Source organism: Pteropus alecto, unplaced genomic scaffold, assembly GCF_000325575.1.
Source record: "Pteropus alecto unplaced genomic scaffold, ASM32557v1 scaffold60, whole genome shotgun sequence".
In the NCBI taxonomy this organism is placed as follows: domain Eukaryota; kingdom Metazoa; phylum Chordata; class Mammalia; order Chiroptera; family Pteropodidae; genus Pteropus; species Pteropus alecto.
This window is the reverse complement of record NW_006430726.1, coordinates 4,076,987-4,088,450: the sequence shown is the minus strand read 5'-3', so window position 1 is coordinate 4,088,450 and position 11,464 is coordinate 4,076,987. Positions and strand designations below refer to the sequence as shown.

The following is an 11,464-nucleotide window of genomic DNA, read 5'->3' as shown; positions in this document are numbered from 1 at the left end:
TCCCAGGCTGCTGCAGCCCTGGCTGCAGGAGGCTCAGTGAGGGGGCAGGCTTGGCCAGGTCATGCAGAGACTCCTTCCACCTGGAGGAGGGAGAAAAGAGCTTTCTGGAGACTTCTCTGAAGACCCGCTTCCTTCACAGGACCTTGCCAACACGGCCAGCCACTGACACAGATGGTGCCAAAGGGAATTTTGAGCACAGATGCCTTTTGGAAATAAAGCCAGGTCTCATCAAGCATAACCAAGAAGAACAAGCAGTAAGCGCGGTGCCTTCCCAGAGAGGTGAGAACACGGATGAAAAGAAGAGGCCCACGTGTCAGTCTGCTCTCCTTCCTTCCACATCGGCCCTGACACTGGCCCACTGTGCTTTCCCCAAAGGATTCTGCACAAAGAGTTGTGTCCACTGTGGGCAGTGCAGGCATGGTTCTCGGAAGTACAGACCAAATCGCAAGGCAGTGTCACACCTACCTCCACCCCTGAGTCCTTTGGGGACCTGCGAGGACCACACTGACACGTGCCAGAGGCCAAAGCATCATCCAATAAAGACTCTAGCCCAGGCCTGACACTGGGCCCTGAGAGCCAACTGGGAGCTGAGTGGGCCGCGGGCCACATCCACACACGCACTCACCAGGTCCTCAGGGTCTCCCCTCCATTGTGGGCAGGATGCTTTGCCCACTAAATACCAAACACTATATATCCAAGCAGGCGCTACAAGCAAGCCGGACCCTGTGCCACAACTCATGAGATGCCACCACTGCCCCCATCGGTGAGCTTTTCTCTCCTTGCCCAACATGGAGCCCATGTGAACCAGGGCCTGCCACCTGCCACAGGGAGGGCCGCTTACCAGCCCCTCGGTCTCCTCTGATGTCCTCTGGAAATGCGCGGCCATGACCGTGTGGTCGCGTATCTGCTTGTGACATTCGAGACACTTGATTCCATGCCGGATGAGCCTCACGGGGTCCGGGTAGAGTGGCAAAGCTGGAATGGTGGAGCTGGCACTGCCCGCGGTGGGGCCGTGCTTGGGGGAGGGAGGCAGGGCGGCGGGGGCGGGAGCTGCGGGGGCCGGGGAGTTCGCGGGGGCCACCGCGAACATTTGGTCCGCAGAAATGGGCTTCACGAGCAGCTGCGAGCACTGCATGACGAGCCCCTTGCTCTTGTGGTCGCGGGCGTGCCGCAGCAGGCTGCACTTGTTGAAGAAGAGCAGCGTCTGGGAGCACAGCGTACACAGCACCTCGATGTGGACGCTCCGCCGGCCGTAGTGCTGGCTCAGGCTCTTCTCTAAGGCAAACGCGTCGCCACACTCCAGGCAGCAGTACCCGCTGGCCGGCACGTGGATCCTGCTGTCGGCAGGCGGGCTGAGATTTGGCGCGTACAGGGGCACGGGGTTGGAGCTGTGGAGGACCTTGTTGAAGACCTCCACCACCAGCGGGGCGGCCTTTTTCACCTGGTGGACCAGGGGCACCGACATCTGCGTGAGCTGCGGCTGGCTCCGCCTCTGCGCTGAGGACTTGGCCGTCACTGAGGCAGCGACGCTGTGGGGGACCAGGTTCAGGTTGGCCAGGTGCACGGCTTTGGGCAGGAGGGTGGCAGGGGCCAGGGTGGATGCCTGCGGCGCTGCGCTCTGCTGCGGCCTCTTGCCCACCTGTGAGCTCGGGGCAGCCCCCTTCGGGACCCGGGACCCAGGGCCACAGCTGGGAGACGAAGAGCCACTGGCCTTCCCCGTGCTCTCAGCCCCCTTCCTGTCACCCTGGGGACTCCCTGAACTAGTGCTCCCCTCAGGAAAGTGCTCCACTGGAGGTAGGGCAGTGACCTCGTCCTCAGGCACCTCGCTCGGGGCCTCGGCCGTGGCACTCCCCAGAGGTGACCCAACGGGGGACTTATTGGGATCATCGGGGTCTGGCAAGATCCTTGTGACAGTCCTTTTGATTTCCCCCGACGATGTCTTAATGGTTTTGATTCTGACTTTGGGAATTGCTGGTGGGGAGCTGGCAGCCACAGAAGGGGAGCCCTTGCTGCTGCCATCACTGCAGATGCTCCGGGGGCTGTCCGATGGCTTCATGCACTTCCTAGTGGCCTCCAGAGGGCTCCGGGGACTCTTTGGTGACTTGGGCATTTTGGGGCTGCCTTTGGAGCCCTCTTTAGTGGGCCCTGAGGGGTCTTTTGTGTGGCCAGGCTGATCCTCCTTGGTGACACTGGCGACTCTTTTGGCCTGCAGGGCCACCAAGGCTGCCACACAAGAGGACAGCTTGGAATGGGCTGGCTTAAGACGCTGCCTCGGGGGGACTGATGAGCAGGTCCCAAACTCCGCAGTGAGCCCCTTGCTGGGGTGGCTGTTGAACTCCAAAGCTTCCCCAAAGAAGCGAGTGGCATCCAGCTCCTTGTGAGGCTCCAACGCCTTTGGCCCACCCCGCTCGTGGTCCTGCTGACTCCCCAGGGGCAGGGGTTCTGGCTTGGGTTCATTCTTACAGAAGTGATCAAACATATGCAGGTCCGGGACTGGAAACTTAGCCAGAGCCTCCAGGACAGGCCCACACCCAGGAGGGGGTGGGAAATAACTGTCAGAGTGCTTGGGCTTCGGTCCACACCCATTATCTTTGATGGTGTCCTCAGGTTCTGGACTGGAGATGGGACTGAACTGGTTAAAGGTTGGTAGTGGCTCCGATTTGGAAGGCTCCAGCTTGCCCGGGAAACCCCTGGCACTGTCTCCATTCATGAAAGTGGAATCAAACTTCCCACAGTTGTGGCCCAGGTTGTGGGCATCCGGAGGCAGGTCCGATGCCCGGAATCCGTTGTGCAGGAGGCTAGGAGCGATGTGGTCCTTCTCCGCTTCAAATGATTCCTGGCGGCTGGTGTTCTTGACGATGACACTCACGGCCGGCACATCTGAGGCTGACCCTGAGTGAGACAAGGACACACTCTCATCCATACACGTGCCTGGAGGTTTGAGGGGACTCTCATTCTCCTCACTGGGGGTCTGGATGGCCTCCTTGGCATCAAGGCTGGTGGGGTCTGGGATGTCAAAGGCAGCCAGAAGGTCATCAAAATCTGGAGTTTTCATATCCCCCATGGCTGGACGCTGGCAAGGGCTATAAGAGAAACAGAGACCAGAATCAGTGATCCCAGGAACCTACCGGACTCTGCTTGGCATCATCTTCACCGCACACTAACGCACGCACACAGCCAACAGACTCATGCACAAGCCCCTGTATGATGGGAAGTCACGCACCTGTGTTTTATCTCAACAGGTTTCCAAAACACTGGGGACATGGGGGGAGGGGTGGAAAGAAAAGTTTATATGTAGTGACATGCCTGACTGGCAGGCCCTAAACCTCAATACCTAGAAATTCCTGGCTGGCTGCATAGCCAAAAACAGGGTAGACACAAACCACACTCCCTCGATTTGTCAGGGAATATCATCATCACTCCATGATCACATGCATTAGCAAAAAATCAATCACTCAGCCCCTTAAAAAAAAATGCATGGCTCAGCACCTCCTTCCTTCAGAAAACTTATGATTCATGTATGTGACTTGCCTATAAGTTCTACTAACTTACTCTTAGTAATATTAACTTTGTATAACGTATTTTTTACGGCATGAAATTTAATCAAATTCTAAATGATTTGCTACTGCCAAGATTTATGCTGTCTCATAAATACACTGAAAAATTATATTATCCCCTAGGTGTGTTTTTCTTTATCTCAGCATGTACTTGATTCGTTAATTTTCACCCTAAAACTGTAATTGGTCAGGAATGGACCACTGAACCCGAAGGGCAGGGTGACTCTCAAAGCACCATATAGTTATCAAATTGACCAGGGAACAGTTCTGGAGAAGGCTTAAACTTTATTTTAACTTAATACACAAAGAAAAGAAAATCTACCTGTTTCTTTCATGATTTGCAGAAGCAGAGCTACAGAACTACTGCAACAGAGTAGTCTCAAGGCACAAGTAAAGATGCCTTCCCTTAGAAAATTACTGTAACACTCACCTGGTGAAACATGAGGCTGGCTGGCTCAAATCTGCCAGAAAGAAGAAGAAAGACCCACCATCTCCCTTGTTCAGCCTACAAAGCTTCAGCATCCCAGAGCTTGACTCATTTACATACTTTTTATACCATGTTTATACTGACAACCTTTCTGGATGCAGGCTTATACAACTCTTTTAAAAAAGCAGTGCAGTAGCTGCACAGATAACTGGCAAATTGGGTCCTGGAACCCCACCGCTAGAAATGTATCCTAAGAACAAAAATTCCCAAAAGCTATATGCAAAAGTGTACAGCATCATTAAAACAATGCAAAAGACACAGATACACACACAATCTAAATGTCCAAGAACAGGGAATGGTTGACTGACAGATTACTATGCGGTCATTAAAAATCCTAATTATGCTAAGTGTCCTTCCAAAGATGACTGGATAAAGATGTGTTTGGATATACAACAAAATACTACTAAGCCATAAAAAAGGTAAAACACTGCCATTTCGACAAGATGAAAGGATCTTGAGAGTATCATGCAAAGTGAAATAAGTCAGATGGAAAAGGAAAAGAATTATGTGATTTCATTCATATGTGGGATAGAAAACAAAAAATAACAAATGAACAAACGAAACAAACAAACTCATATATACAGACAACAGAATGGTGGTTGACAGAGGGGAAGGGGGATGAGGGATGGGGGAGGGCAAAGAAAGCAAAGGGAGTCAAATACCCAGTGACAGAAGGAGATCAGACTTCAGATGGTGAGCACACACTGGAGTACATAGATGTCCTATTATAAAGTTGTACACCTGAAAATTTATATAATGTATTAACTAATGTTACTCCAATAAATTTTAATTTTTAAAAACCCTAATTATATAATCTAGCAACATGGAAAATTACTTATAGTGGTAAGTTAAAAAACCTCATACAAATGTTATCGTGTCAGACTGTAATTATAACAATGTAAACCTAGGTATGTGCCTGAGGCAAGATTAAAAGAAAAATAAGCAGGGTGGTGGGTTATTTTTCCAAAACTTTTTATGCTAATAGACTGTTTTTATAATTTTACAAAGAGAAAATAAAGGAGAAAAAACACTCAGAACCACAGGGGAACAGGTGGCATGGCAGAGGTATATCTGTTACTACCCCACGGGATCAACAGATCTGCAGGTTTGGTTTCTTGACCCCCCACCCAACCCCCAACCAACAAAACACATCTGCCTGCTTAAGAGTTTTCATAGAAAATACCCTTCCCCCAATTGGGAAGATAGCTAATTATGGTAGATACTAATAAAGTGAAATACCAATTATCTATACTAACTATGGGTTGGCAGCAGACTATCTCACTGAAATGAGATGTAAAGTTTCTGGACAACAAATGATTGGCTCCTGGGATGGGAAGCGTTGGAGCCCATTACCAAGGGGAATGTACTGGATGTCAGTGAAAGCCCTTGGCATCCCAACACGAAGGAAACGAAAACAAAGATTGGGGGAGGAGGGCAGAATAGTTGGTCTTTTTAAGGAGCTGGAGAAGCCTGTGGGGGAGGAGGGGCAGTAGCTGGCCGTGTGTGCAGGGAACAGCCGGGAGCCTACTATTGTCTGACTTGAAGCCACAGGGGCTTGAAGCTGAGAGACAACACAGCAGAAGAAAATAACGTTCTCCACACAGAGAAATCTCAGGGGTTGGCTCAGAATGGTCAGCGGTAAGGTAGGGTATCTTTTGTTAGGAAAATGAGAGATAGGAAATGGTAGGGCAGCAGGAAAAACCTTTATAACCTTTGGATTTAAATACCAAAGTTGAGTCTTCTAAAAGCCAAAGATTTAATCCTGTTTTCTCTTTAGCCCTAGTAAGGAAAACCAAAAACACCAGCAACTGATAACAGTGACTAAGGGACTCATGGTGTACCCAAGTGTTTTTATTTCTTTAAATCTTGCTCTAAATTATCACGCTGCTTATAAGTAGAAAATAGAAGTTAATCAAAGTGTACTGTCATAAAAGCAGAGGAAGTAACTGTAAAGAAATCTACCAATAAAAACCAAAAAGTCGACCAAAAAAATCAGAAAAATACAAATTAAAACAATGAGAAACCATTTTTGGCTTACAAAACTGACCAAAGTTTTTAAAAACTAATAATCCTTAGTGCTGGCAGAGATGTGACAAAGTAAGCACTGTGAAGACAGTATAAATTGATATAACCTATCTTAAGAGCAATTTAGCACAAAAAGTCCATCTTGCATATTCTGCTCCAGATGTTCTCTTCACCCAAAGGGGTTTTCATTTCCCAAGATTCAACCTCAAGAGAGAACTGTAAGATTTATTTCTTGTAAAACAGTCACAAAGCTTCCTCCGGCACTAATTTTATGTCAATCATGTTTCATGGCTTCACTTAGGTTTTATTTATGTGTGACACGTACATCCATGTTGACAGCCCCAGAGAGGCCTCATTTTTAAGCAAAATAAAAAAGTTTCAGAAAACCAAAAAGAGCAATTTAGCAATGTATACATAAGGTCCAAAAATTCCACTTTCAGAAATTTGTCCTAAAGAAACAGATATGTACATAACGAAGATAATCATTACAGGATTATTTTTAACAAAATTATTTTTTTAATTTTTAACAAAATTATTTTCTAATCAACCTAAACTGTTCTATGAAGACACCATGTGGCATGTTTCATCACAAAAAGCCCAGAAAACACTGGGCATCACCAGAAAGGACACTGGAAACAACCTCGAACCTGGGATCCTGCTCTTGTTCAGAACCACTCAGTGTCTCATGTAGTTTTGGGTCTCCACACCTAAAAAAAGACACACTGGAGCTGGAAGAGGTTTTGAGAAATGACTGAATTTATAAAGTTGATGAAGAGCTCTCTGATGAGAATCTAAAAACCAGAATTCTATTTTATTCCACAGAAAAGATATTTAGGGGGAAAAGAGGAGCATAACTGAAGTACAGGTCTGTTCATCAAACCTCAAAATACTACAGAGGAGAGGGTGGCATTTTGAAGTTTGAAACAAAAGATGTAGACAAAAGATAACATTATCCGTTAGTCAGAAAATATACTGAAGGTGTTATAGGTAAAATATATAAATGTAAGAATGTCCACACCTATTCAAATTTAGGGGAAAAAAAAAAAAGGCTCCAAGGAACTAAAAACGAGGAATTGTCACTTAAACCGATGAGCTTTCTCTCCCTCGGCATTGAAGCCTTCGAATTTCAAATAATATTCAACTTGGTCAGCTGTTCTCCTTAACAATATTAAGCTTAGTAGCAGTAGATTAACGAAAGTTCAGTAACAGGAATCAAGGGGCAGAGGCATGCCAAAAGCATTAAGAAAGATGTGATCTCTCTCCAGCATATTGTGTTTGAGACAAGGAAGCAAATTACAGGTCACAGATTTATACAATGACAGTGAAAGCCGCGTGATCTAAGGAACACTGAGCTGTGAAACAACAAAAGTAAATTCCCTTGAATTTGCCATTGTTTGTTGGCTCAGGCAGGACTAGAAGGAAGGGTGTATGTGTGTATGTTTTACAATCTGTGGGTGAACTCTTTACCCTGCTCCCCCACATGACTGAACATGGTTTACATATTGATATAATCTGTGTACGGTGGTTAAGAGTTTAAAAATCCATAAATGAAAGTTACCCTCACCTTTCCAGCATCGCAGGGACAACAGAGCAAACAACTCAAGTGTATAAGAGAGACAGAGATGGAGAGAGACATAGACATAGAAAGAAACAGAGAAAGAGAGAAAGTGAGATTACTTAGCAGAAACGAGACCAGGAGAAAATGCTTGAGCTGGCTGCCAGGCAGGGGAGCTTCTTCCGTACCAGGAATGGAAGCTGGCAAGGGCACAGAGAATGAGCAGGCAAGCATAAGAGCAAGCCCTGCTCCCACAACCTGCCGGAGCTTCGGCCTGGACTCTGGCTGGAACACTGACCACAGGCAGCAGAGAAGAGAGAAACTGTAGCTGAATCAAGGGAAACAGAAGGAAGAGTCCCACATTCCTGGACCCAGCATGAAGCCCCCGAGAATGGTACAGTCAAAAGAATAAGAAATTGTGACCCACAAGAACTGGCCTTCGCCCCTATGCTGTCACCAATTAATTACCTGTGTGAAGATTCTGGGCAGGTCTTGGTTTAATGTGTAAAATTAAACTAACTTGAAGGATCTGAGTCCTTCAACAAGCTGGGCTGCAACAGTCAGGCAAATGAATCTAGGACTATTAGATTTCTCCGTAAAACTAACTCCTAAAGTAAACAGGCAGACTCTCTACCTTAAACCTACCACTGTCCTCCTGGACACACATCTGAGGTCTGCTTACAGGTCTAAGTGACCCCAAGTCACTGATGTTCTAAGCCAGTCAGTGGCCAATGTTTTATGAGGCACCTCGTATTCTAAAAACAGCCCAAAGAGATTCTCGGTAGTGTGTGGGAAAGCAGGTGCCCACGGACCCAGGCAAGACAACAGGCTTTTCACTCGTTTCTCCCGCCACCTCCCCCACACGCTTTCTCAGAAGGGTTGCCATAGGACACATATCTCATCACAGAGATGTCCCTGTTCAAAATCCCCATCACCGTCAGGATGCAGCTCAAGCTCTTCCCCTGGCACAGAGGATCCACTCCCAGTTGGTCTTTGCCCAGAAGTCCAGCTGACTCCCAGGGCCCCTCTCATTCGCTGGTGGTTCTCTGACTTTCTCATGTTCCTGTGTGAGGGCCCGAGCTGCTCCCCTGACTTAGAGAACACCCGATAGCCCACCCCACTGGCCCCAAACGTAAACCCCCTGAGAACTCCTCCTCATCCCCTAGCTTACGCCCCAGGCCCCTGCCCCATGCGCTGCTCCCCTAAGCGCCGCAGTCCTCTGCCTTCCTCCTCCCCTCCTCCTCTCTGACGTGGCAGCGCTTCCCACAGTGAGCCGAGACCCTGAGTTTTCTCAACAGTCTGTGAGCCTCTCTGAAGTTGGGGTCATGTCCTTTCCCTCTATTTCCAGGACCTAACACGCCTGGCTGCCGCTGCCCCCACCCCTCCCAGGACCATTCCTCAACGCCTCTTCAACCCCTGGCTGATGCACCTGCCCTGCCTGCCCTGCCCCAGGTGCCCCCAACCCGCAGACAGCCTCTTACCTCCCGCTCCAGGCCCTTCCACCCCAACCAGCAACCCCATTTCCCAAGAACAGAGCAAAACTGCACGCATTATAACGAGACTCACAGGATGGTAGAGCTGGAGAGGACCTCAGCAGTTGTCTGGTCCAGTGGCTTCCCAATTCCCGTCTGTAGCCTGCTGCTGGGCTGACTGTAAAAGAATAACACGGAGTGACTTTAAAGCACAGAATCGCAGCTCCCACTGTGGAAATTCTGATTCAGTATGTCTGGAATAGATTCCCGCCTTTTTTAAAAGCTTCCCACTTGATCCCAGTTCACTGGTCTCATCCAATCTCTGCATCTTATACATGGAGAGCTGAGGCTTGCAAAGGGAGGGTCACCATCGAACTTTTACCAAATGCCAAGACTGATGCCTGGCACTGAGGACACAGAACGGAGGCCTAGACCCTGCTTTGGAGTCCCCACACACGGCCCATGGGAAACACCTGGCAGCTGCACGTCCGCAGTGCCAGTGACATCCTCACGAGGGCACAGACATCCTCCATGCATGGGATGGAGAGGGCTTCCTCCGCCTGCCTCCATCAGAAGCCACCTTCCCTTGCCTTGTGCTTGTCTCACTTATTCCTGCTCATGGCATAATTTTCTCCCTTCACCGTTATTTCGGTCAAATGTTCTCTCTTCTGCTATTTCATATGCCCTCAGCGGGTACTCGCTAAATTATTAATTAGTATCCTCTCACTTCTAGACATGGATCTCTACCTCGACGGGTATCCCAAACCTAATATGTCCAAAACCTAAACCGTGATTTCCTCCCAGTCTTCCTCATGTCAAGAAATGACAGCTCCGCCCTTCCAGAGGCTCAGGCCCAAACCCTGGCATCCATGAGTTCTCTCTCTTCCAGTTCTCTCTCCTCCATACCCTCCATCTGATCCACATGCAAACCCTGTGACCTCTGCCCTCAAACTATATGCAAGCCGACCATTCCTCAGCACCTCCAGCAACATCATCTCTCCCCCGGACTCCCGCAAAAGCCCTCTGACCGGCCTGCTCGCTGCTGCCCTCGCCTCTGCTGTCCACTCCCCACACAGCAGCCAGAGTGCTGTCCTTAGACACTCAGCAGGTCACGAGCCTCCTATCCTCAAACCCTGCAACGCCGTCCCATGTCACACAGAGTGAAACCCAGTCTTTACCACGGCCACTTGGCAGGGACAATCTAACTGCCCTTGGTCTCCTCCCATCTGTCACCTGGTCGGCTCCAGGGGCGCACGGACCCCTGCCACTCCTCAGGCGTGCTGGGCACGCTTCCGCTCAGAGCCTTGCATTCACTATTCCCTCTTCTCGGAACGTCCTTTCCCTCAGACGGCTGCGGGCTTGCTCTACACCTCCTTCAAGTCTCTACTCAAACATCACTTTGCCAAGGAGACTTCCACGATCACTGTACGTCAGATACAACCCCCACCCTCACTGTCAGTCTCTGTCCCTTCAGCCTGCTTTATTTTTCTTCACAGCACTGACCATCACCTGACCTACTACGTAATTGCTCATGTCTTTATTGTCTGCTTATAAGCTCCCGTGCGCTGACTGGAAGGGAACCTACCAGCAGAAAGCGAGAGCAATCTGACAGGCTCATCTGCGCAGGACTCAGATTGTTCAAGGACAGTCACGGATTCCTAAGCAGGTTTATTACCAGTCAAGCAGCTGGCAAATTTGCAATGTTATTTGTGTTTAGCTTTTAAAAACTTGCTATAAATAGGGAGACCTTGAGGGGTGATGGGACTTTGCCAGCGGAAAGGGGGCTACCTGAAGTAGCATTTGTCTATGAAGCCTGGGCTCCCACAGGCTGATTAAGCTAAATATTTTATCAGTGGGAAGTGCCTACTGGCCAACGTCCCCATCATAAAGTCACCTCTTGAGGATGGGATCGGTGTGATGCCAGTGGAGAAGGAAGGCTAGCTCTGAAGAAGAGGAAGGCACAGAGTGGTCTTGAGTGTTAAGAAAAGGGGACACGAGTCTGTGAATAGACTAAAAAGCATTGAATTGTGCACTTTAAAACGGTGAATTGTATGTCATGTGAATTACAACTCAATACAGCTGTTATGCTTTTTAAAAGATAAAAAGGAAGAAAAGCGGGTAGGACCAGAGGGAGCTGGAATCCTGCAGGGCTGCACAGCTGACCGAGACACTCCAAGTGGAGACTGGGTACAGGCAACGAAGTTTAAACAGGGCTGAGACCTGAGAGAAGGACCGATGTTCAGTGACTGGTGCCGCCTTTACCTTTCCTCACTGCAAACAGACCTCAGCATTAACAGGACCCGGAGACAGAAAAACGGAGGACAGGACACCTCTTGGTCACACACCATCCTCAAGGAGTCCCTCCCGC

The 11,464-nt window shown here is 48.9% G+C and overlaps 1 protein-coding gene across 10 annotated transcripts in view; it reads right to left on the bottom strand.

Moving 5' to 3' along the window:
* The window catches only part of ZNF592 (zinc finger protein 592), a 41,691-nt gene that overhangs the window by 17,070 nt on the left and 13,157 nt on the right, over positions 1 to 11,464 (bottom strand). For all 10 annotated transcript variants that reach the window (XM_025049933.1, XM_025049936.1, XM_025049939.1 and 7 more), the window contains 2 exons: positions 9,191 to 9,274; positions 842 to 3,083 (listed from right to left, as the gene is read on the bottom strand). In XM_025049933.1, coding sequence (XP_024905701.1) covers positions 842 to 3,064 — 2,223 coding nt within the window. In that variant the 5' untranslated portion in view covers positions 3,065 to 3,083; positions 9,191 to 9,274. The remainder of the gene's footprint in view (positions 1 to 841; positions 3,084 to 9,190; positions 9,275 to 11,464) is intronic.